The following is a 27,446-nucleotide window of genomic DNA, read 5'->3' as shown; positions in this document are numbered from 1 at the left end:
GCTAATTTTTTACTTTTTGTAGAGATGGAGTCTTGCTATGTTGCTCAGGCTGGTCTTGAACTCCAGGCCTCGAGTGATCCTCCCACCTCAGTCTCCCAAAGTGCCAAGATTACAGGTGTGAGCCACAGTATCCAGCCTTTATTTTTTTTAATTGGCAAATAATATTCTATTGAGTGGATATAGTATATTTTATTTATGAATTCATCAGTTTGATGAACATTTGGGTTGTTTCCACTTTTAGGCTGTTAAGAATAATGCTGCTCTGCACTTCATAGACAAGTTTTTGGTGAATATATGTTTTCATTTCTTTTGGGTATATACCTAGGAGTAGAATTGCTGTTCATATGGTAACTCTATGATTGATTGTTTGAGGAACTGCCAGAGTGTTTTCTAAAGTGACTATATCATTTTAAATTTCCACCATCAATTTCTCCAAATCCTTGCAAACACTTGTTATTACCTGTCTTTCTGATTATAGACATTCCCATGGGTATAAAGTGGTCTCTTGTGGTTTTGATTTGTATTTGCCTGATGGTTAATGATGCTGAGCATCTTTTCATGTGTTTCTTAGATATCTGAATATCTTCTTTGGAGAAATGTCTTTTCAAATCCTTTGCCCATTTGAACATTGGAGTATTTGTCTTTTTATTATTGCATTGTAATTGTTCTCTATATAGATACTTCCCTTTTCAGATACAACATTACAAAACTTTCCTCCCATTCTCTGGGTAGTCTTTTCACTTTATAGATGGTGTCCTTTGAGCTACAACATTTTTAGTTTGATGATGTCCAAATTATTATTGTTTCTTTTGTTTTTCGTGCTTTTAGTGTCATATTTTAAAGAAATAATGCCTAATTCAAGGTCATGAAAATTTACACCTGTGTTTTCTTCTAAGCCTGTTATAGTTTTAGCTCTTACATCTAGGTCTTTGATCAATCTTGAGTTAATTTTTTAATATGATGTAAGGTAGAGTTCTCACTTTATTCTTCTTCACATAGATATCTAGTTGCCCTAGCACTGTTTGCTGATAAGACATTTCTTTCCCCATTGAATTGTCTTGGCATCCTTGTTGACAACCAATTTTCTAAAAATGTGAGAGTTTATTTCTGGACTCAATTCTATTCCATTTATTCCATATATAAACTACTCTCCGAAAATAAACTTTGCATGTGGGAAGCTGCAATGAATTCTTTCAGGCCGTTAGTAAACTGTGTCTTCAAAGCACCATATCAAAAAGCTTGGAGATTTTTTTCCTTTGCCCATCTCCACAGTCTGTATAAGGTAAGGGGTTTAGCAATAGCAACAGGGAAGTATTAAAGGCAATAAGCTGGAGATTGCAGGCAGGAGTCAGAGCAGCCTTCGTTTTACAAGAGTGGAAAAACCAAGTCATGAACTTTGTGACAGCTTGACTAAAATCCAGAGGGAAACTCCAAAGCAGCTCGAGTCTCGATGCACAAATTGCTTCCTGACGTGTCTTGCGACTGGCCTTGTTTCCAGAGGGCCAAAGTTCAATGATTAGGGTTACTTCTGAGACACCTGGGGACAGAGGCATCCAGAACAAATGCTCTGGCAGTGAGGCAACCATCACACCGTGTGCCATCAAGTACAATTCTCTTGCTTCGGGAAACTTGCCAGTCGCATGCTGGGAACACCTGGTGCTTTTCTATTGCTTGCCGGGGAGCTTCCAGCCTCACTCCAGCTGGAAATAATGTGAATGTTCCTGAGAAGGTGCTGGGTGCAGTGCCTGCACAGGGACCATGAATCATCCTCCTTAGAGTGGCTGCTACAAAGTGACTGAATTTCATAAAGCTGTGACCCTATTATAGATCACACACACACATGACCAGAGCAGGCGGTCCAGGTGTGACAGCCAAGACGTATCTCCAGGTGGGCATTCCGCCTTATTTCAGCCCCTGGGTGTGAATGTCACTGTTTCTGGTGAAATCTCAGCTCTTCTTACCTACTCAAGGATGGTGCAGGCCACTTAACAACAGCAGCAGGCATTTGCAGAACAGTCGGATTCCCGAAACCCTGAGCTTTTTAATAAGATCTGAAAACTGACCTAGCATAGTGGAGAACAAAAACACTTAAGTATACTCACAAATATCCACAAGGCATTCACACGTCTCACAGGGAAAAACACAGTGTGCATCACTTCGAAGAGATTCTCATTTAAGTAATGCCAGCTCAAATGTCCATCTGCTAAAATATTCCAGCAGATACAGGGAAAAACAAACAAACAAACAAACAAACAAAAAAACAGCAGCGCAGGTACCTTTGTCTAGCTGATGCAGCCAGGCAGTTTCTTTTCTTTGGAAAAACTTCAAAATATTTTATTGGGGATTGTACACTTACTTAATCACTAAACAAAAACCAAAACAACACTCATCTGTGCTTAATAAATGTATTTCAAGAAATGGTATGTATTTAAAGAAATGTATTTCAAGAAATGAAAGCAAGTAGTGGCTTTCAATCCTTTTTGACCAAATATCTTGTGGTTGTACCTAGTAAACTGTTCCCCCATCACCGCCATCATTTTCAGTATAAAGCAGAATCACCAGTGTTTACAGGCCTTTTTTTTTTTTTTTGCTTAAACAACAGAACTTTAATTTCTCAGGCTGGAGGCTAGAAATCCAAGATGAAGGCATCAGTTGATTTGGTTTCTTCTGAGGCCTTTCTTCTGGGTTTGTAGGTGGCTGCCTTTTCTCTATGTCCTCACATGGCCTTTTCTGTGTGAGTGCCTATGTCTGGTGTCTCTGTGTATCCACATTTTCTTTTATATATATATTATATTTTTTTTTATTTTAAATTTGGGGGTACATGTTCAGGATATGCAGGTTTGTTACATAGGTAAGTGTATGCCATGGTGGTTTGCTGTACAGATCAACCCCATCACCTAGGTATTAAGCCCAGCATCTATTAGCTATTCTTCCTGACGCTCTCCCTCCCCGCACCCTCCCACCCCCTAACAGGCCCCAGTGTGTGTTGTTTCATTGCCATGTGTCCATGTGTTCTCATCATTCAGCTCCCACTTATAAGTGAGAACATGTTTGATTTTTGTTCCTGCATTAGTTTGCTGAGGATGATGGCTTCTAGCTCCATCCATGTCTCTGCAAAGGACTTTATCTCATTCCTTTTTATGGCTGCATAGTATTCCATGGTGTATATGTACCACATTTTCTTTATCCAGTCTATCATTGATGGGCATTTAGGTTGATTCCATGTCTTTACTTCTGTGGATAGTGTTGCAATGAACATACGCATGCATGTATCTTTATAACAGAATGGTTTACATTTCTTTGGGTATACACCCAGTAATGAGATTGTTGGGTTGAATGGTATTTCTGCTTCTAGGTCTTTGAGCAATCACCACACTGTCTTCCACAAAGGTTGAACTAATTCACACTCCCACCAAGAGTGTAAGAGTGTTCCTTTTTCTCCACAACATTGCCAGCATCTGTTGCTTTTTGACTTTTTAATAATAGCTATCCTGACTGGCATGAGATGGCATCTCAATGTGGTTTCGGTTTGCATTTTTCTAATGATCAGTGATGTTGAGCTTTTTTTTCATATGTTTGTTGGCTGCATGTATATCTTTTTTAAAAAAAGTGTCTGTTCATGTCCTTTGCCCACTTTTTAATGGGGTTGTTTGTTTTTTTCAGTAAATTTGTTTAAGTTCCTTGTATTAACAGATGCTGGATATTAGACCTTTGTCAGATGGATAGATTGCAAACATTTTTTCCCATTCTGTAGGTTGTCTGTTCATTCTGATGACAGTTTATTTTGTTGTTCAGAAGCTCTTTAGTTTGATTAAATTCCATTTGTCAATTTTTGCATTTGTTGCAATTGATTTTGGCGTTTTCATCATGAAATCTTTGCCCATGTCTATGTTCTAAATGGTATTGCCTAGACCTTCTTCTAGGGTTTTTATAGTTTTGGGTTTTACATTTAAGTCTTTAATCCATCTTGAGTTGATTTTTCTACAAGATGTAAGGAAGGGCTCCAGTTTCAATTTTCTGCGTATGGCTAGCCTGTTCTCCCAGCACCATTTATTAAATAGGGAATCCTTTCCCCATTGTTTGTTTTTGTCAGGTTTGTTGAAGATCAGATGATTATAGGTGTGTGGTCTTAGTTCTGGCTTCTCTATTCTGTTCCATTGGTTTATGTGTCTGTTCTTACACCAGTACCATGCTGTTTTTGTTACTGTAGTTTTGTTTGAAGTTGGGTAGGGTGATGCCTCCAGCTTTGTTCTTTTTGCTTAGGATTGCCTTGGCTATTTGGGCTCTTTTTTGGTTCCACATGAATTTTAACATAGATTTTTCTAATTCTGTGAAGATTGTCGATGGTAGTTTAATGGGAATAGCATTGAATCTATAAATCCCTCTGAACAGTATGGCCACTTCCATGATATTGATCCTTCCTATCCATGAGCATGGAATGTTCTTCCATTTTTTGGTGTCATCTCTGATTTCTCTGAGCAGTGGTTTGTAGTTCTCCTTGAAGAGGTCCTTCACTTCCCTTGTTAGCTGTATTCCTAGGTATTTTATTTTTTTGTGGCCATTGTGAATGGTAGTTCATTCATGATTTGGCTCTCAGCTTGCCTGTTGTTGATGTAAAGGAATGCTAATAATTTTTGTACATTGATTGTGTATCCTGAGACTTTGCTGAAGTTGCTTATCAGCTTAAGAAGTTTTTGGGCTGAGACAATGGGGTTTTCTAGATATGGGATCATGTCATCTGCAAACAAAGATATTTGACTTCCTCTTCCTGTTTGAATACCCTTTATTTCTTTCTCTTGCCTGATTGCCCTGGCCAGAACTTCCAATACTGTGTTGAATAGGAGTGGTGAGAGAGGATATCCTTGTCTTGTGCTGGTTTTCAGGGGAATGCTTCCAGCTTTTCCCATTCAGTATGATATTGGCTGTGGGTTTGTCATATATGGTGCTTATTATTTTGAATTATGTTCCTTCAATACCTAGTTTATTGAGAGTTTCTAACATGAAGCGATGTTGAATTTTATTGAAGGCCTTTTCTGCATCTATTGAGATAATCATGTGGTTTTTTTGTCTTTAGTTCTGTTTCTGTGATGAATCACATTTATTGATTTGTATATGTTGAACCAACCTTGCATCCTGGGGATGAAGCCTACTGAATCATGGTGAATAAGCTTTTTGATGTGCTGCTGGATTTGGTTTGCCAGTATTTTGTTGAGGATTTTTGCATTGGTGTTTCATTAAGGATATTGGCATGAAGTTTTCTTTTTTTGTTGTATCTCTGCCAGGTTTTGGTATCAGGATGATGCTGGCCTCATAGAATTAGTTAGTGTTTACCAGCATTTTAAAGCCAAGGCAAAAAACCTTCTTCTTGTACCTTTTAAATTTTCTCTGATTTGTGCTGTTTCACACCCTCCTTATCCACTCCATCCCTAACCCTTGTGTTTGAATGTCACTGTTTACAAACAGACACACACAAAAATGTGGCATCCCTTTCAGAGGAAAAGCCGTGGGCTTTGGTTGATGGTTGGTCAAGCACAGGTCATACAGAAGCCATGTGGAAAGGCAAAATCTAATTGACTTCATTCCACAGAAGCATTTTGAGTGTGTGCAGACACACACAGTCATGCACATAGACACACAGACACACACAGAGACACACAGAGACATACATAGAAACAGTCATACACATAGACACACAGACACACAGACACACACAGACATACACAGACACAGCCATACACATAGACACACACAGACATACACACGGATACACACACAGACACATCCACAGACACACACAGACATACACATAGACATACAGACACCCATACACAAACATACATAGTCACAGACATACATATAGACACACAGACACATACAAACATACATAGACAGAGACATACACATAGACCCAGACACACACACACAAACATACATAGACACATATGCATAGACACACACATGGACACATACACAAAGACACACACTTGTATACACACAGATATACACATAGACATACATAGACACACACAGAGACACATGCCCACACACACACACACACACACAGAGACACACACACGCGCACATCCTGGGGAGGAGAAGCAGTTGTAGGAATGCAGACAGAGTAGTCTGCCTGTCTGAATAACACTTTCCCCTATGCTAGCATGCCGCATTTAGAGTATCAGTGCTTCAGAGCACTTTAAACCCCCCGGGCTCTTCATTCCTTCCTACCTCAGAGGGCAGCCACAGTAATGATGGGATTTCCTTCCACTCCACCTTAGCAAGCTTCTCTGTCTTACCTGACTCAACCCACCCATCGCAGGCTTCCCTTTCTATCAGCCATGCTTTGCTTGGTCTGTTCCTCCTCGTCCTCCCCTCCCAGGGACTCCCAGTGCAGAGACAGTCAAATCCATTTTCTACCCCTTTGTCCTTTGAATTTAATTCTTTTGAGGAATCTATTTAGAACTATGATGAACGCTTAGTAATTAATAAGGCAAAATGATGACTAATTGAGCTCCCAGGGAAATGCAGATGGGCTACAATATTTTTATCTCAAAACTTCCACCATGTTTCCTAGGCCCTGCCCTTCTCAGACAATTTGCAGTAGACGCATGGAAGAAGTTGCAGAAAACACTGTGGTCCTTAACAGGATGCTGTCTGTATTCTTCCACTATGCTGTTATGAGTTTTGTTCCTGCCACCAACGAGATAATAAATCCCCTGAATTCTCAAAACAGATCCCAAATGTCATCACCCACCAGTTCCCAACTGTTGTGGCTCTGTCGCAGCCATACATCTCTCTCGGGTCATGGCAGGATCCTACCTGCTTCCCTTATTTCCACTGCGGCCACACAGCCAAGGGCAACTTCCCCAAGCCCAACCCTTCACTGGTTTCTTATCACAGAAGTGAAAAGAAAGTCCTAAATCCTTACCAGGGCCTACAACGCCTCCCTGAGTTGGCTGTGGCTAGCTCTGTGCCCATTTCCCCTTATGCTCTCCCTTACCTGCCCTTTCCAGCCACACTGGCTTTTTTTGTGGTTCTCAGACACAAGCCTATTCCCAGCACAGGGGCTGTGCACTTGCTGTTCTTTCTGTACAGGTGCTCTTCTCCCAAGATATCTGCAAGGTTTCCTCCTCCCTCACTTCAACCAAGGTTTCCTTTCAGCTAACAAATCCTCACGGAGGCCTTCCCTGACTCCCACGTAAAGTCAAAACCCCATGACTCTCTGTCTCTCTATTTTCTCTTCTTTCCCGCCCCCATCTCACTTAACTAAATTAAGCACTGGGAAATGTATCTGTCTCAATGGAATGCAAGCCCATGAGGGCAACGACCTAGGCTGTCCTCTTCACCATGGATAGTATCCCTAGACTACACTGGGAGCTGGCACACTGTAGGTGTGAATGAATAAACACATGTGAAATGGTTTCCATTTATTGCAGAATTTTGAGAGGAGAAAAGGTCACTGGTTAACAGTAGGGTTTTACAGTCAGGTTGTTTTGATTTTGAATCTTGCTATTACTCATTAGCCACGTGACTTTAGCAAGTTTTTTAGCTTTCGGAGTCTTGGTTTCCTCATCTGCAAAATAGGACTAATATTATCTACATCACAGAAAAGGATGCAAAACACATATTATAATAGATAATACTTAGTACCTTTGCAATAAGTTGTAATATTTCCAATTATCAATGTAGGTCAACAGCAACCTGGCACCATAAAATGTTTTATATCTTAATGGAGATCTAGCATAATTCTGGTTTGTGCTTTTTACCCCTTAGAAAAAAATGTAACTGCTGACAGCAAGGTGAAGACTTAATCTTTAGAGCCTTGCTAAAAATACATTTTAAAATTCTTTAGAAGCAAGGCTTACCTCACTGGGCACTTAAGAAATGTTGATTATAGAGAATCATCGTGATCAGAAGACTGTTATGTTAGAACAACAAACATAACTAAGGATGAGAAAACATTCTCTGCTGTTCAGACACTAAGCTCTAGCATAATAAGCAGGCTGAGCATAACTTCATGTCAAGAGAGAACAAGGCTTTTCTTACATACTTTTTCAGGCTTTTCAGAGAGTAGTGCTTGGGGGAAATTCCATGAGAAACATGTCGAGCAGTCTCAAATCCCCCTATATATTTGGTTAAATTTAAAGCTGAGGTCAGAGTACACCTGCCCTTCTTGACATTTCAAGAAAAGTGGAATTCTAATTATCTTCTCTATTTGCTCCATGTACCTAGGAAAGGGAACTCTAGTTCAATAATAAATCATGCAAAATGGAGCACCTTTTTTTCAGTTGTATTTGAAGGATCAGGTTATGTCTAAGTAGTCATCATATTATGTTAAAATACATGTATGTGTTTGCCTGTGTCTGCCAAATAAAGTCAATTAGATTTTACAGGTCTGTCACTCATTATACTATGGATATTTGAGAGCTACTGAATTTAGTTATTTTAAAGTCAATAAACTTTAAGGAGTTATGCTATGATATTAAGGTTAGATAAATGCTTGTTCTATTTAGGAGTTTTAAAGTGGGATAGAGTTTTTCAGTTTAAAAATAATCCCAATTACTGACATAGACATAGACATAGACACTCTAACAATGAAAATAAAACCCTAGATTTGGGGCTCTTTGTGGGCCCCATTTGAGTCTAATTTATACCTCTCTTGTACCCAGCCTATGACCTCAGACATAAGAGATGCTCATTGAATGCCTGTTTAAGGACTGGAGAATATACATTTTGATGTAAAATATTAAAAAAAGTATTCTATTGTTTCTGACACGTTTATCTCTGCATAATTATTCTTCTCCAGTTTTTTTTAAATCTATGCTTCATCTTTTCTGATAGACTATTGTTATATATTTTGAGGTAATCAATCCTTTCAATCATTTCTTTATAAATTTTGATATTAGTGTCATATTATGGAATGACTTCCACACTCTAATGATACGAATACACACTTTAAAAAATATTTTCTTCTGGTACTTTTAAGTGCTTTTAGATGTAAATCTTTAATTCAGCTGTAATTTAGTTTTGTGTATTGTATGAGGTAGGGACATACAGTCTCTTTCAATTTTTTAAGGAATAATGTCACCATGACTTATTAAACAATTTATTTATTCTCCATTGCTTTAAAGAGTAACACAAAGAACATTACATTCTCAAGAATGGAAAAGACAGAGAACTATAAATACCAGAACATTCTTAATATAGTCACTTAAATTTTTGCCTTCCTATGAGCAATTCACCTATCAATAATACAACCTTGCCAAACACTTTACCGCCACACAACTTTCTTTTAGCTTGGGAATGCTGGACCTACAGAATAAGAAACAGCATTTTCCAACACTGAGTGTGGCTTGAAATAAACAACCTATATCTCCTGTTATAAAAACCAAATAACATATGATGTTTCGTTTCATTCCTGAGTTACTTCACTTAGAATAATAGTCTCCAAACTCAACCAGGTCACTGCGAATGCCATTAACTCACTCCTTTTCATGGCTGAGTAGTATTCCATCATCTATACATATTCATATATATGAATATATATGAATATATATTACAGTTTCTTTTCCACTCGTAGATTGATGGGCATTTGGGCTGGCTCCATATTTTTGGAATTGTGAATTGTGCTGTTATAAACATCTGTGTGCAAGTATCTTTTTCATATAACGACTTCTTTTCCTCTGGGTAGATGCCCAGTAGTGGGTTGCTGGATCAAATGGTAGATCTACTTTTAGTTCTTTAAGGAATCTCCACACTGTTTTCCATAGTTGTATGTTCTCACTCATAAGTGGGAACTAACCTATGAAGATGCAAAGGCATAAGAATGACACAATTGACTTTGGGGACTCAGGGTGGGTGGGAAGGGGGTGAGGGATAAAAGACTACAAATAGGGTGCAGTGTATACTGCTCAGGTGATGGGTGCACCAAAATTTCACAAATCACCACTAAAGAACTTACTCATGTAACCAAACACCACCTGTTCCCCAATAACCTATAGACATAAAATTAAAAATATCAAAAAACAGAAAAAACAAGCAAACGAAAAATAAACATTACTTAAAAGGCAAAAAAAAAAAAAACCCTAAGATGCCATGATTGATTTTAAGATACACCATTGTTTTACATACCACTAAGAAAAACAAAACATGGTTGCCAATTATATTTGTAAGACACCATTGATTATAATACATATCCTGACTTTAAAGCTGTTAAAATGTGAAAATTATTACATCTTAGAGTCAATGAATTATGCTAAAAAAAAGCCTAAAATATACATGAGTCCAAATAAATGTCATTAAGAGTCATTTGAGTCTAACTGTGATATAATAATACAGGTTCATAACTGTACTTTTTTTTTTTTGAGATGGAGTCTCACTCTGTCACCCAGGCTGGAGTGCAGTGGTGCGATCTCGGCTCACTGCAAGCTCCACCTCCCGGGTTCACCCCATTCTCCTGCCTCAGCCTCCTGAGTAGCTGGGACTACAAGCGCCTGCCACCATGCCCGGCTCATTCTTTTGTATTTTTAGTAGAGATGGGGTTTCACCATGTTAGCCAGGTCTCGATCTCCTGACCTTGTGTTCCACCCGCCTTAGCCTGTACTATTATGTAAGATTTCAGTGTATTTGAAGCATTCTTCGGCAAATAAGCTGAATTTAACTTTCAATACAATGGAAAAAGTGTGATTATATAATAGCTTGCCTTTCACCTCGCTTCTGGTGGTTTGCTGGCAATAGCTTAAAATGACTATACATTGGTTCCTTAAAATTGTATTTTATTTAGAGTTCTGTTGAGTTACTTTTTTAATAAGAAAAATATTTAAATATTTAAAAACCCTGGGGGTAGGCAGATGCTTCTTCTTTGATCTGAAATCACCCTGCTTCTAATCTTTTTTGATATCCAGTAAGCAACATCACATGAGGTGCATAGAGGGGCTTGTACAAAGGAGAAAAAAGTTAGATTACTTCTTTCTAGTGTTTTATTTAATATCAATGTCTCATGGAAACAGGACACTAAATTGCTGCCTATAAACTAACTGTGCATTTCACATAAAACATTTTAACAATCTAAAGAGCTAGATTAAAAGATACCTAGAGGTTTGATCTTAAATGGTAAGCAAAAGCAGAAATTAAACATAATTATCTAGATCTGAACATTTATGAGCTGTATACTTAGTTATTATTTTGTTTTACTTCTGTTCACTTCTAGTAATAGCCCTCCTTTGAGGAACTAAATTTCAAAGTTCACTGAAGGTACATTTTCCTTCCTCAATGCCCATGACTTATATATAGATGAAACAATGCATTATAAACAACTGATGGTTAAAACATTGTTATAACCAGTGACTTGACTTCACAAAGGAATGTTACTAAAATTTACTGAATTCCAAACTGAATTAAATGCAAATATTAATTACTTTTGGACTATAAACTAACCAATTTTCAGAAGTAACTTGTGCATAGTATGACCCCATCTGTGGATTTTTAAGAAAATATTTCTAAATCGAACCACTAAAAATTCTCCAACTAGAAGGGACGTTAAATTTGGTTTGAGACGATGTCTATATCAAAACACTTCTGAAGCCAATCAAGGAGTCAGGGGATAGATTATTTATGAAATATTTTTTGCAAAAAAAAAGACCCATTTAAACAATAATTTGGATAAATAGCCTCACCAATGATGTCTCTGTAAAATAATGATGTACTCAATTCATTATTATATATGCACTATAAAATCTTTTTAGTATAGTTAATTCCAAAATAATTTACAATGAAACTACCTGAAATATAATTTAAATACAGTCTTTTGCTTTGTATTTTCATGAGCTATCTTAGTACTCATGAACAACTTCCAAGCAAATTAATAGGGAATAGCCAAACTATTAGTTTGCTAGGGTTACTGTAACAAAGTACCATAAACTGGGTGGCTTAAAGAACATAAATGTATTGTCTCACAGTGCCATAGACTAGAAGTCCCAAGACAAGAGCATTGGCGGAATGGGCTGTGAGGGAGAATCTGTTCCATGCCCCTCTCCTAGTTTCTGATGGTTTGCTGGCAAACTTTGACATTCCTAGGTTTGTAGAAGCATCACCCAATCTCTGTCTTCATCTTCACATAGTGTTCTCCCTGTGTGGGTATCTCTGTGTCCAAATTCCCTCTTTTTATAGGAACACCAGTCATACTGGATTACAGCCTACCCTAATGACCTCATCCAAACTAAACCAATTACATCTGCAACAACCCTATTCCAAATAAGGTCATGTTCTGAGGTACTACGGGTTAGGACTTCAACATTCAAGGTTGTAGGGACACGGCTCAATCCATAACACAATCAGATAAGCCATGCCCAAACCACTACATCTGACTGCAGTTCTTCTAAGAGCTCTGAAGATAAGAAGGTGCAAATCTTTGACACGATGAAGTGTTTATTTGTGAATTTTGCTTACTTATGTTACCATAGTTGTTCATTGTTCTGGTCAACAGATCACATTTTTTAGGTTCGCGAAGTGCTTCCAAAGCAAGCCTGCTTGCGATGCAGACAATAAATAATTTCTCCCTAATAACAATGTGGTACAGAAGCTGGATCTTCAAAAACTGTAGGACATTCCAAGACCAAGAGGAAATTACAAATAATAATAATAGGACATTGATTAAATTCCTATGCATTGTACAACAGTGTCAGTATAAGGCCACTGTATCCTGACCTCATCTAGGGTTTGGGACTATAGTATGTGGAATGGAAAGGACATTCTGAATCAAGGATCTGGTATGATTAAAGAGGCGCTACAGTGTACTTAACTGCAGAGGAGCTATATATAATTCACCTCTATGTAGCTGTTGGCCATGCATGAGTGGGACAAACACGATTACCTAGTTAGATGCATAAATATCTAGGCATTCTTTAGTGTCACAAGAGAAAAAATGTATATAGAACTCCATTTCATCTCAGCTGCTTGTATTTGCTTCTTGTGGCTGTCATGACAAATTACCACAAGCTTGGTGACTTAAAACAACAGAAATTTGGCTGGGTGCGGTGGCTCATGCCTGTAATCCCAGCACTTTGGGAGGCTGAGGCCGGTGGATCACCTGAGGTTGGGAGTTCAAGACCAGCCTGACCAACATGGAGAAACCCCGTCTCTATTCAAAATACAAAATTAGCTGGGCAGGTGGTGCATGCCTGTAATCCCAGCTACTCAGGAGGCTGAGGCAGGAGAATCGCTTGAACCTGGGAGGCGGAGGTTGTGGTTAGCCGAGATCATGCCATTGTACTCCAGCCTGGGTAACAAGAGCGAAATTCTGTCTCAAAAAAAACAACAACAAACAAACAAACAAATCAACAACAGAAATGTATTATTTCACAGATTTGAAGGTAAGAAGTCAGGAATTGGCAGGGCAGTGCTCCTTCTGAAGGCACTGGAGGAGAATCCTTCCTTTCCTCCTCCAGCTTCTGGAAGCTCCAGGCATTCCTTGACTTATGGCTATACCATTCCAATCTCTGCCTCCATCTTCACATGCTGCTATGGTTTGAATGTTTGTCCTCTAAAAAATTCATGTTGAAACTTCATTGCCATTATCACAGTATTAAGAGGTGGGACCTTTAAATCGTGATTAAGCTATGAGGTCTCCACTGCAAAGGGTGGGATTAATGTTGCGATAAAATGGCAAGTTTGAACCCCCTCTTGCTCTCTCTTTGCCCTTCTGCCATGTGACACCTGCCTCCCTGAGTCATGAAGAATGCCCTCACCAGACGCCAGCACCTTGATCATGGACCACCAACCTCCAGAGCTATGAGAAATACATTCTCATTCATTATAAATTACCCTGTCTCAGATATTCCGTTACAGAAGCACAAAACAGACTAAGACACATGCCTTCTCTTCTGTGTCTCTGTTTTCTCCTCTTCTGTCTCTCATAAGGAAACTTACTGGATTTAGGGCCCACCTGGGTCATCCAGGAGTATCTCATCTTAAGATCCTTAACTTGATTACACCTGTAAAGATCTTTTTTTCAAATAAAGTCACGTTCACAGGTTCTGGAAGTTAGGACATAGACATATCTTTTGAGGAGCCACTATGCAGTCCACTACACAATTGCTTGAGAATGTCCCTTGTATTTGAAAAAATACTTTTAGCATTTTTCAGATTAAGTAGTAGTTTATTAATGTATTAATAGCACTAAATTAGTTGACAGAAAACAGAAATGGAAAATGTTTGTTTTGAGGCTCAATCAAGAGGAATACAAAACCCACTGACCTTTTGTAGGCATTGACTGGTTCTGTGAGGTCTGCTTCACCTTCCAGCCTCGTCTCCTGGCTCACTTCTCCTCCATCTCTGCACTTCCATAAACGCATCTAGCTAGATAGCAAGTTGCTCTCCTTATGTCTCTCTGTAAGTCTTTTGTTTGAGAACGTTATTCTATTCTATTTGACTGAGTGACCTGGTTAACTTTGCTCATCTATCCATCTTTTGTGTCTTCTTCTGGAATACCTTCTGGAGGAACTGACTGAGGCTGTTTTACAGTGACCTTTTAAAAAACAGTAAGTAGAAGCAGTACACTCTAAAATGGTGATTAAAAGTATAGTAAATCCACAAACCGGTAACATAGACATTTGTTGTCATTATCAAGCATTACGTACTATACATAATTATATGTGCTACACTTATATACAACTGGCAGTGCAGTAGGTTTGTTTACACCAGCATCAGCACAAACATGTGAGTAAAGCATTTGCACTATGACAGCACAACAACTGTGACATCACCAGGTTATAGGAATTCTTCAACTCTATTACAGTTACACAGAATTACCATCATATATGTGGCCCACTGTTGGCAGAAACATCATTATGTAGCACATGACTCTATTAATAACAAGTTGTTATTCCTTCCTTCCTCCAGCTTCTGGAGGCTAGGAACCAGAACACATTATCTTTAGAGTAGTTATGTTGACTTCTAATTTCATTGCATTACAGTGAGAAAATGTAATGCAAATCAAATTACCCTTCAGTGGTTCTTAAAACTTCTTTTGTGACTGTGTAAATAGTCAGTATTTGTGTATGTTTCATATTTGACTAAGAGGAATGAATATCTACTTGTTGTGTGCAGAGTTCTTGATCAATTACATCAAGCTTGTCAACTGTCTTACTCAAACCATCGCTATCCTTACTCATGATGGGGTATGCTAATCCATCATCAAAGGGAGAGTTAGTAATCCCTCCCGCTATAATCAGGCTTTCTCACTCCCAAACCTAAAGACTTTTCCCCAGCACAATTAATTCTTTTTGAATGGGCCAAATGTCATCTAGATGCCAAAAGTAAAAATAGGTGATCTACATAAGCATAAAACAAAAGTGTGAATTAAAAATAAGAATTATTTTGCTTGTGTCACTTATAAAATGGCTCTGAATATGCTTTCACTTAGTAATTTTTGAAATGTTTTGAGCAATGATAGCCTTGATGGCATAAACACTAACTCCCAACATGATTTAAAGATTAAATCACTATATAAAATTCTGTTACGTTTGTTTTACAACATTACATTGCTATAGGTATATCTTATCATTAATTTGTTTTGGAAAGACAGACAGTACTTCAGGTACTTTGCAGCAATTGTCATTTTATGAAGCATGTCATTGGTGGCTCATGAAAGCAGAAAGATGTAATGATTCAAAAATAATTCAGAAGAATATTGGACACTGTTAAAAAATTATGCATAAGTATGTAGATTCATCTGACTTTATCAGCCCTTGGCTGAGGCTTTTGATGCTACACTGAATAATTTTATTGCCTGACAACTGGGCAAAGAGAAAATGATCATTAAGGAGATAATGTCATTCATAGTTTTGGGGAAGCTACGAACACTCTAAATTACAATTTTTAGACAGAATAAATTTTGTAAACTACTGATTATTAAGGACAAATATGCAATTGGGCAGGAAAATTGACAGAGTAGAACAAAGGAATTTATCTATATTGCTAGAAAGAGCAATGGACAAGACACATGTACTTCCCTATATGCAAGAAGCATTGTCTGTGGATTTACTATTCTTAAAATATTTGAAGGAAAAGTATGATGAATCTGCCTGCTAACATCCATCTTCTAACTTCACTGTCCTTTTTTAAAAGTATGTATTTAGCATTTTTTCTTAAGCAAATATACATTTGGGGTGTTTAATGCTTAATATAAAATGAAAAATTAACTCAAAACTTGGATAGCTGGGTGTGTGTGTGTGTGTGTGTGTGTGTGTAATACTTTTTTTTTTTTTTTTGAGACAAGGTCTTGCTCTGTGGCTCCGGCTGGAGTACAGTGGTATGATCATAGTCACTGCAGCCTTGAACTCCTGGGCTCAAGCAATCCTCCCATCTCAGCCTCCTGAGTAGCTGGGACTATGGGCATGCACCACCATGTCCAGCTAATCTTTTAATTATTATTTTTGTATAGATGGGGTCTTGCTATGTTGCCCAGGCTGGTTTCAAACTCCTGGCCTAAAGTGATCCTCCCACCTTGGCTTCCCAAAGTGCTGGGATGATAGGCATGAGCCACTGCACCTGGCATTCCTCTGCTTCTTTTTAAGCCATAGCGATCACTGAATTTGTAACTGCCAATCAAGCTCTCAGCAATACTATAACTTAAGTCTCTATTTGCTACAAGGAAGACCTTAGTATTTGTGGTTTCTGTCTATATTTACTGAAATAATTCATCAACTACACACTAAAAATATTATTGTAACCTTGTTCTGGAATCATTAGATTGTTTTTACCAGAAATGCTATTGCTTTTGTTTGAAATTGACATGAAAGCTTTGTGGTGGACTGACACTTAGATGATCCCCCCATGATCACTGCCTCCTGGTGTTCAAGCCTTTGTGTAATCCTCTCCTTATCACGTTTGCCAAAGGCGAAGGGATGTTTCTCCTGTGATTGTATGATGTTATAAAAGACTCCCATTGCTACAGCAGATTTGCATTAGAGCCTTGCTCTCCTTGCTGACTTTGAAGAAGCAAGCTGCCATGAGTGCTACAGCTGCAAAGAACTGACTCTGCTAACATGGGACCAGTCCCTTTTCCCCAGTCAAGCCTCCACATGAGGACTGTGTCCTGCCCAACACCTAGAGTGTAGCCTTGCAGAAGACCCAGCTAAGTTGTGCCTGAACTCCTGACCCATACAAGCTGTGACATAGTTAATATGTGTTGTGTTAAGCTGCTAAATTTGTGATAATTTGTTATGCAGCATAGAAAATGAATATACTTCAATTTCTCAAAGTCTTACTGAGAACATATTGAGGACTAGGAATAGATAAGCTACCAGTCCAAGAAAAACTAAATATCATTGTTACGTTTCCTGTGCTCTTTACTTTCCTTCATCCTTTTTTCCTTCCTTCCTTCCTTCCTTTTCTTTTTTCTTTTCTTTCTTTCTTTTTTTTTTTTCAAACAACAAAAGAATGGTTAACTTAGAAAAACAAAAGAATGGTTAACTTAGAAAAAAAATTATTTGGAAGGATACTAGTGGCTCATGGAATTGAGGTTAGAGCAAAAACAAGGGAACAAGGCACAGCAAGGATCCCTCAGAAGAACCACATGCTTAGCACACCACCATTTGCACCACCCCCGGTTAGTCACGCTGCCAAACTATGCAACCCCTGGACACTCCATGCCTACCACTGAAGGCCACCATGGCAAATCTCTTCAGGCCTGTACCTTTATGGCAACCCTCGTGTTGAGAATCTGGATTGAGAGCATCTAATGGTGACACCTAGGGCCATGTGGCCATGTGCCCAAGGGCTGATGGACAGGGGATGGCAGAGGGAAGATCTATTCCACTTTCAGCTAGAATTATATTCATCTACATGAAACAGGTACTAAGATATGAGAACCAAAAGGACTCGACATTTATGCTTTAATGAATGAGTTTGAAGCCATTCATCTTGTTTGGTGAGTTGGGTATGTATCATAGCCCAACAGAAATAAGAAGCAAATTTCATAATGAAAATAATGATATACAAATGACCTGAAAATTCATTGTTCATGGCAAAATCTATCCTGTTAAATATATGCTACCCAAGATGAGCTAATACATGGGCAATGTTTAAAGGCATGAAAATAATTAAGAAAGCATGGAATTTCTGTGAAAGTAATAATTTATCTTGTATTTTAAATTTGTGAATCAAATAGTTTAATAACATTTTTCTTGGAATCCAACTGCCTATAGACTGCCTGATAGACTGCAGACAACCTTAAGTGATTTATTGGCTACTCTTTGAAAAACACTGATATAAAGCATTCAGAAATAGGTCTCAACATGTATGGAAAATAATATGTAACAAAGGTGATACTTCAAATGAATCAGAAAATTAATGAATGATGTGTAGAAGCGCATTGGCAAAGAAAATAAATGGGGATCCCAACCTCACCCCTTATGTAAAAATACATTTCATATATAATAAAATATATATAACCTTTCATGCATGTAACAAAAAGAAACCATAAAGGCAGCAGAGGAAAGCATGGTTTAATTTTTTTTTTTTTTCTGAGACAGGTCTGACTCTGTCACCCAGGCTGGAGTGCAGTGGCACAATCTCAGCTCACTGCAACCTCTGCCTCTTGGGTTCAAAGGATTCTCCTGCCTCAGCCTCCTGAGTAGCTGGGACTACAGGTGTGTACCACCACGCCTGGCTAATTTTTTATTTTTTTACTTTTAGTAGAGACAAGGTTTTGCCATGTTGGCCAGGCTGGCCTCGAACTCCTGGCCTCAAGTGATCTGCCCACCTCGGCCTCTCAAAGTGCTGGGATTACAGGCATGAGCCACCACACCTGGTCCAGTTTTGAAAAAATAAATTAGGAAGGGGAGAGCTTTTCTAAATGGGATACAAAATCCAGAAGCCTTAAATAAAAAGCTTATAAAGATGAAAAGCTTTCTTATTTACATACAAATAAAAAAGGCCTGCATTTGTGTCATTCATGATAAGGGCATAACATCCCTAATATAAAGAGCCATTATAAATCAACAAGACGACCTTAAAGTAAAATGAGGAAAAGCTAAGAATGAAGAGTTGGTCACAGAAAAGAAGTACATATGACTAGCACTAAACAAAACAAATTAAAACAATAATTAGAAATGATTTTTCACCTATTGGGTTGCCAAAGATTTATAGGCCTGCTAATATTAATTGTTGCTGAGGTTGGTGGGAAACAGAGGCACTCTCATACACTGACTGTGGGAGTATAAATAGTTAGAAACATTTAGAAGGACAACTCAGCAGTATCTATCAAGATTTTAAAGCTACGTACTTTTGATCCCACGATTCCACTTTGAAGAGTTTGTCCTACATTTATTTAAGTAACTGAAGATTTCTGAAATGTGTGCTTTATGTGGCATTTTTGTAACAGAAAACACACACACACACACACACACACATCCTAAATGCTCCATCAATATGAACTAGTTAAATGCATTTGAGCACATACAAATAATGGAATAGTATTTAAAATATCCATGTATATCAATATGGATAGATATCCAATGGATACTGTTAAGTGAAAAATTATTGTTATGTAACAATATGTATAATCTAATTTGGGTTTTAAAAAGAAAAGATATACTAATGGAGATAAAGTAACACATGCCATCTGCAGAGAACAAGAATGTGGAGAGGATAAATGTCATGCTTTTGAATATATTTGTGCACCATCTTAATGATAATAGTGACCCTAAGAAAGTTCATTTTTCTTAGAGTAGATACATGTTCTGTGCGTAGAAATTACTTCAGTTCCTCAGGCTATCTAAATTAGTCTTTCCTTTCTAAAAAAAAAAAAATGAGAAAATGATTTAAAATATTGGTGCTGATTTTTAAATTTGTGACGCCCCACTAATTTGTGGCTATGAGATCCCATGAAGGCAAGGCCAGGTTTTATATTTGCTGTGGTATTTGTTTCATTTGCTAGCCATAGACAGTGAGCAAATATTTGTGGTATGCAAATTACCCAAGATCTGCCTGAAGCTATCTGCATATGCCCAACTACAAAGTCATCAGCCTGACACCTTATAACACAGATACTATTGTCTTTTATCATCTTGCCATGAATCCAAGCCTCATTCTCCAATGGAATAAACCAGAGATAAATCATCTAACTGGCTCATCCTCACTATCAGACTCCTTTGTTGTAAACACTTACGGTACAATGAACACAAACTGATCAGTAGCACAAGGCACAGCTGGCACCAAGACCTCTGTTTAAAATCAGATGACCTCTTCTTCAATAACCTCTGAGGATATAAATACCATCTTCAAATATATACAATGGCACATATCAAAATTTTTAAAATTAAGTTTCATTTTTAGCAAAACTGCTCTTTTATTAAATGAAAAGGACTAAGGGTTCCTATTCTGGCAAGATCAGGCAGCAGGAAAACATATTGTTTAATTATAGCCTTTGAAAGGAACGGTACATTCTTAAGATGTAACTTCCCAGAAGAGAACTTAGAACATATATTAGGACCTTCTCCCAAAGAGGTTGCAATTCCATAATTATATTTTTATTGTTGGATTATCTGCAAAAGGAAAAAGAAATCTTGTTCTGAAAGTTATCACACTGCAAAAGGCATGGAACTCAGAGCTTAACATTTTCTAGGCCATTTTCTACATGAGATTATTTTACTTCCCTGTTGGAAGACCTGCCGTAGTACAGTAAAAATGATGTCAGTAGGCATATCTGCACTGACTAGTATTTTGTAAAAGTAGGATGAAATATAATTATCATAGTCATTTTCTGATACTGTCTTGTTAAGTAAAATATTGGCTTCTAAATGAGGACTGTTTTTACTTTCATCTTAAATCTGTAGTTCATCTTACAAAGTTCATCTTCAAAAGGTAACTGGACATCTAAATGCAAAAAAATGAATCTAGACCGAGACCTTTATAAAATATCAAAATCGATTATGGATCTAAATATAAAGTACAAAACTATAGAATTCCCAGAAGATAACGTAGGAGAAAATCTAGGTGACCTTCAGTATGGCAATGACTTTTTAGATACAACACCAAAGGCATGATCCATGAAATAAATAATTAATATGCTTAACTTCCTTAAAATTAACAACTTCTATTCTCTGAAAGACAATGTCAAGATAATGAGAAGACAAGCCACAGACTGGGAAAAACTACTTGCAGAAGACATATCTGATAAATGATGGTTACCCAAAATATAAACTCTTCAAGCACAACAATAAGGGAATGAAGAATCCAATTTAAAAATGGACAAAATACCTGAACAGAAGGTCTCTCTAAAGAGGTCCTCACTAAAAAGGAAGACCTCACCAAAGAAGATATACAGGTGGAAAAGGCAAGTGAGCATATGAAAAGATGTTCAGCATCATATGCCGATAGGGAATTGCAAATTGAAGCAACAAGATGCCACTACTCATCTTTGAGAATGGTCAAAATCCAGAACATTGACAACACCAAATCCTGGTAGAGACGCGGAGCAACAGGAACTCTCATTCTTTGCTGATGGGAATGTAAAATGGTACAGCCACTTTGGAAGACAGTTTAGCAGTTTCTTATAAAACTCAATATACTCTCACCCTATGATTCAGCAATTGCACGCCTTGGTATTTAACCAAATCGGTTGAAAGATTCTGTCAGCAAAAAGCCCTGCACACAGATGTTTATAGCAGCTTCATTCATAATTGACAAAACTTGAAAGTAACCAAGATGTCCTTCAGTGGGTGAATGGATAAATAAAATGTGGTATGTCCAGACAGTGGAATATTATTCTGTGCTAAAAAGAAATGAGCTATCAAGCCGTGAAAAGACATGGAGGAACCTTAAGTGCATACTACTAAGTGAAAGGAGCCAATCTGAAAAGGTTATATACCATATGATTCCAACTATATGACGTTCTGAAAAAGGCAAAACTATGGAGACAGTAAAAAGGTCAGTGGTTGCCAGGATTTAGGGGGGAAAAGGGATGAATAGGTGGGGCACAGAGGATTTTTTAGATCAGAAAAACTACTGTATATAACTACTGCTGTATATAACACTGTATCAGTGAATGTATGTCATTATACGTTGTCAAAATCCATAAAATGTACAACACCAAGAGTGAACCCTAATGTTGGGCTTTAGGTGATAATGATGAGTCAATGTAGTTTCATTGATTCTAACAAATCATCCACCATTCTAGTGATGGATGTCCATAGTCGGGGGGAGACACCCCCTGACACCTGTGAGAATTCATTGTACTTTGTTCTTTATGTTGCTGTAAACCTAAAACTCCTCTAAAAAACAAAGTTCATTAACTTTTAAAAAGTCAAACACATTTATTTGCCCTTATTTGCAAATTCTAGCCTATTTTAATAAATTGGTGGCGGGGGTATCTAAATAGTTTCTTTAAAATAACATACATACTTAGGTAAAATACAAGATAGAATATCAAAAATATTCTTATTCTTCCCCAAATAGAAGCAGTCTAAAGAACAATATCATGTGGACCTCAAAGCAGCAGCCTTCCCTAGGTGAGTTTGAGCCAGTGCTCGAGATAGGGAAAACAAAAAAGGCAGCTTGAGGCTCTCCTTGTAGTTGATGTACTCCTGCTCCTCTACTTCTGGAACAATGCAAATTGGCCATCTGCTTAGAGTCAGGGCCAGGGAGGGGCAGGGGGCCAGGTTGGGAGGTGAACCATCTTTGTTCTTTTCCCTGTTCCAAGGGCTGATCCATAACAGTGCATTTCTGGCTTAGCCCCATCACTACTTACTTTCATGTATTAGTTTCAATTTTCCAGCATAAATGGCATTGTACTATAACAGATATAGTCATAGCCCTAGAAATGGAACAAATTTGATCAAAAAAGGGACTGCCAAATAAAGACAGAATCTTAGGGTTTCCATCATTTTTGTCTCTTTCTACTCTGCTTGTCTCTTAATGATGTTTTCTAGAGTGTGTCCACTTTACGAGAAGCTCAACATTTCTAAGATTGTCTCACTCCTAGAATGTGCACAGGGTTCCCAGGACCAGACTGCAGACTGAACTTTGTTAATGAGACCCCGTTTGTGGGGTTTGAAAATGAAGCTGGACATTATCGGTTAAGAATTCAGCTGAATTTATGGCCTTGTCTTTTCCCTATTAGTGTGAGAAAGTCTTCCATTCAATTTAATACAAAGTAACTGGGTGTACCATAGGCACGGAAGCACACAAGCTCTGCAGATGGAGCCAGGAAGCAGGCTAAAAAAAGCTTGCCTGGCCAGGCTCAGTGGCTCAGGCGTCTAATCCCAATGCTTTAGGAGGCCGAGGAAGGAGGATTGTCTGAGGCCATGAGTTTAAGACCAGACTGGGCAGCATAGTGAGATCCCATCTCTAAAAAAAAATTTTTTTTAATTAGCCAGGAGTGGTGGTCTGCACCTGTGGTCCTAGCTACTAGGGAGGCTGAGGCAGGAGGATCGCTTGAGCCCAGGAGGTTGAGGCTGCAGTGAGCTATGATTATACCACTGCACTCCAGCCTGGGCAACAGAGTGAGACCCTGTCTCTAAAAAACAAATGAATAAATAAAAATAAAAAAGAATGCTTTCTACTAGAAGGTTAAATCTTCTTGAAATGATGTAACATATGGCATGTTAGATACTACATAAAACTCCTCTTATAAAATGCTGCTGTGGGCATTCAGTGTTTGTGTTAGGTATTTAATTCCTTGCTTTGTACCTTCCAACAAGGAAGGCTGGTATTGAAGAAGGGAGAGAAGAAAGGATTTGTGGCATAACTTGTTGCTACAGTTTGTGTTGCTTCGAGCAGCCATTAAATACATGACTTGCATGAAGCACTGGTTATTAAGAAGACCTAGGAATGACTTTTTGTGAGAAAGACTTGGAGTTCAAGAGTTCTCTCCAATGTGAACCATCTCAGTTCTTTCCCTGCTCCAAAGGCTGATCCATACCAGTGTATTTCTGGCTTAGTTCCATCACTAGTTATTTTCACTTATTAGTTTCAATTTTCCAGTATAAATGGCATGGTACCATAACATGTAAATTATGTATGATATAGACCTGCTCTGTTCAGTTTCAATTAAACAAAGGAATTTACTTTGCCTTGCCAAGCGTGTTGGATGAGTGAATTCATTACCATGATTTTTATTCATTTTATAAATAATGTGTCAGGAATGGGGCTTTGAAAGGTTAACTCATTTAATCCTGCAACGACCCTATGAAGGATTAATGATAGTTGTTTACTGAGTCAATAACAGTTATCACAACACTTTTAATTTGTTTTTGAGCTATGATTAAGGCATGGAGGTTTCAGATTAATAATACAATTTGGATAAAACTGGTAGGTAGTTATAGAGATTCTACAATTGTATTTAATTTAAACATGTCATCAAGTCAAACATTTGGTATATTAACATTATTTCTTAAATTTCCTCTAAAGGTAGCCAGAAGGAATATGCCTTACTATAGCTTTCTAGACATACTTTGTTTCCTCAATGTTTGCATTCATACAAAACAAGAAAATATTTTAAATGATAGTAAATAAAGTCTTTTAATTTTTTGATCTTCATTCAAATAATATTTATAAACATTTATCTTAATATTATGAATTATAATTATGAAATATAATGACTTATAAGATTAAGAATGACTCAAATCCCACTATTAAAGTTATTTTGGTCATGTATCCAAGATTTTCATCTTCCTCTTGTCACAGAGATTACCTTAATAGAACTATGAACCACAAGAAGATGAAAACAGAAGAGCTGTAATACTGTTGATTGCTTTTCAGAGGGCAGCTTGGATCACATCGTCTGCTCACTCACGAAGGCTATGATGCCACATGTTGCAGATGGCACATTTTACAGGTTGTTCCCAGCAATGAATAACACACGACACAGAACACTCCAAATGAAGCTGAGCAGCACCCTGACCGCTCCTTTCATTTGAATTTCATTATCTCAGTGCTTGACATTCTCATCATGGAAGAGCGCACTGCTCTGTTTTGGGCTCCCTCTCAATACGCATCTCCTTGGAATTTTTTCCTCCTCTTGGCAGCACACTCAACATGTAAACAACTCCACAGTACTTATGTACCGTGACACAATATTTCAAGCTAAGGGCCACCTACACGGTGGAGCATACTCATGCTCCATAAAGTGGCTAGTAAAATCTTCAACCTACTCACACCCACAGTTCTCACTAATTTGTATTAGCTTCCATCGCAATACTCAAGGACATTTTGTAGAGGTACCGTTAGGATGCCAAACTGTATTTCTCCATCACCGTGAGGTACTGGTTAGTTTGGAATAAAGCCCAAATTACCTAATTTAATATTTAGCTAATTCCTTGTCCAATGTGGAGCTTGATAATAATTCAAATGCTGAAACTTCACTTGGTTTTAAAAACACCACTGAAAGGAAAAATTTAGACTGAGTGCCAAAAATATGTTCTGCTCTTTCTCAGATGGTAAAATTCTGTCCCCCTCAGCAGACGTGGTTAGATGTCTATCTCTTTCCCCCTCCAGAAGATGCTTAGGGAGAGGGCATATGACCAATATGATTTTCATATAATAGATCTGTATTTGTACTTGGAGTTACAGAATCTTATTATTTCTATGGACATCTTTAAGAAAACTATAAAATGATACCCTCCCTCATTTCAGGATATAACTCACCACCATTATCTTCTGTACTTACTGAACATATGACTTGAACTCTATTAGGTACTGGAGATCAAGAGTTGAATAAGGCCATCTCTGCCCTCAAGGATTTGCAGTATGTATATGTGTGTATATATATATATATATCCTGCATTTAAACATTCATCTTCTTTCCCATTGGCCAGAAAGTAAACTGAATAATGAAAATATTAGCCTAGTGAGGATTGTGACCAGCACTGCTAAAGAAATCAGACTTTGCTCAAGTGAGAAAGACCATGGGTAGGGTAAACAGTGATCTTCCTCTTCCCCCACCTTCAGCCCCTCCCTGCCCTGAGATATCTACCTCCTAATCCCTTGAGCCTATAAATGGTAACTTATATGGCAAAAGGGACTTTGCAGATATGATTGAATTAAGGATTCTGAGATGAGGCTATTACCCTGGATTATCCGGATGGGCCTAATGTAATCACAAGGGTCCTTATAAGAGGGAGGCGAAGGGCCAGAGTCAGAGGGAGAAGGTGCAAAGACAGGAGCAGAGGTCTGAGATGAGAAGATGCTACTCTGATGGCTTAGAACCTAGGAGAAGGGACCACAGGCTAGGGAATGCCAGCAGCCTCTACCAAGTCGGTAAAGGCAAGGAAACAGATTCTCCCCCAGTGCCTCCAGAAGGAATGCAGCCCTGCTGACACTAGACTGCTAGACTTCTGACTTCCAGAACTGTCAGGTAATAAATATATGCTGCCTTCAGTCACAAAGTTTGTGGCAATTTGTTACAGCAACAATAGGAAACTAATGCAGACAAATGCATGTACACAAACATTCATAGCAGCACTATTCATGATAGCTAAATGGTGGGGAAAACCCAATGTACTTTAGCAAATGAATAGAGAAACAAAACGTGGTATATCCATAGAATGGAATATTATTCAGCCACACAAAGGAATGAAGTATTGATAACCTGCTACAACCTGGATGAACCTTGAAAACATTATGTTCAATTTAAAAAGCCAGACACAAAAGGTAACATATTTTATGATTCCATTTATAAGAAATATCCCAAATAGGTAAATCAATAGAGATAGAAAGCAGACTGGTGTTTGCAAGAGTCTGGGGGAGGGGGACAATAGTCATGACTGCACAATGGGTATAGGGTTTTCTTGAGGTAGATGAAAAGGCTTTGGAACCAGATAGAAGTGGTGGTTGTACTTTGGGAGGCCGAGGTGGGCGGATCACAAGGTCAGGAGATCGAGACCAACCTGGCTAACATAGTGAAACTCCATCTCTACTAAAAATACAAAAAATTAGCTGGGTGTGGCGGTACGAGCCTGTAGTCCCAGCTACTAGAGAGGCTGAGGCAGGAGAATCGCTTGAACCTGGGAGGCGGAGGTTGCAGTGAGCCGAGATCGTGCCACTGCACTCCAGCCTGGGCGACAGAGCGAGACTTCTTCTCAAAAAAAAAAAAAAAAAGAAGTGGTGGTTGTACAACATTGTGAATGTACTGAATGCCACTGAATTGGACACTTCAAAATAGTTAATTTTATGTCATGTGAATCTCACCTTAATACAAAAATTAAAAGATGGGGAAAGACTCTTGAATTCTGCAAGGCTACCTAACATAGTAGCTGAGTATATTACCCATAATTAGGAACTCAACAAATATTTATGAAATTAAATGGTATAAAATATCTGTGTTCCACAAATTTTTTAAAATTAGTCAAGATCATTCTAGTCTAAGTCTGATGAATAAGGCAAGTTATCGAACTGAGTAAAGCTATCTTAGTTTTGAAAATAATAATGTGTAGCTACAAAGTTAG

General features: G+C 38.0%; 1 protein-coding gene across 6 annotated transcripts in view; it reads right to left on the bottom strand.

Annotated features, from left to right (window-relative positions):
• PHACTR2 (phosphatase and actin regulator 2) overlaps positions 1-27,446 on the bottom strand; it is a 293,821-nt gene that overhangs the window by 175,669 nt on the left and 90,706 nt on the right. The window contains exon 1 of one of the 6 annotated variants that reach the window (XM_055114174.2): positions 14,254-14,721. The exons of 3 other annotated variants lie outside the window; for them this stretch is intronic. In XM_055114174.2, coding sequence (XP_054970149.2) covers positions 14,254-14,266 — 13 coding nt within the window. In that variant the 5' untranslated portion in view covers positions 14,267-14,721. Of the gene's footprint in view, positions 1-14,253; positions 14,722-27,446 lie in introns of those variants that run through there. 2 more of the 6 variants (XM_055114175.2, XM_055114177.2) reach the window with 2 other exon arrangements.

Source organism: Pan paniscus, chromosome 5 (genome assembly GCF_029289425.2).
Source record: "Pan paniscus chromosome 5, NHGRI_mPanPan1-v2.0_pri, whole genome shotgun sequence".
Classification (NCBI taxonomy): domain Eukaryota; kingdom Metazoa; phylum Chordata; class Mammalia; order Primates; family Hominidae; genus Pan; species Pan paniscus.
This window is presented reverse-complemented; position numbering and strand designations above follow the sequence as displayed.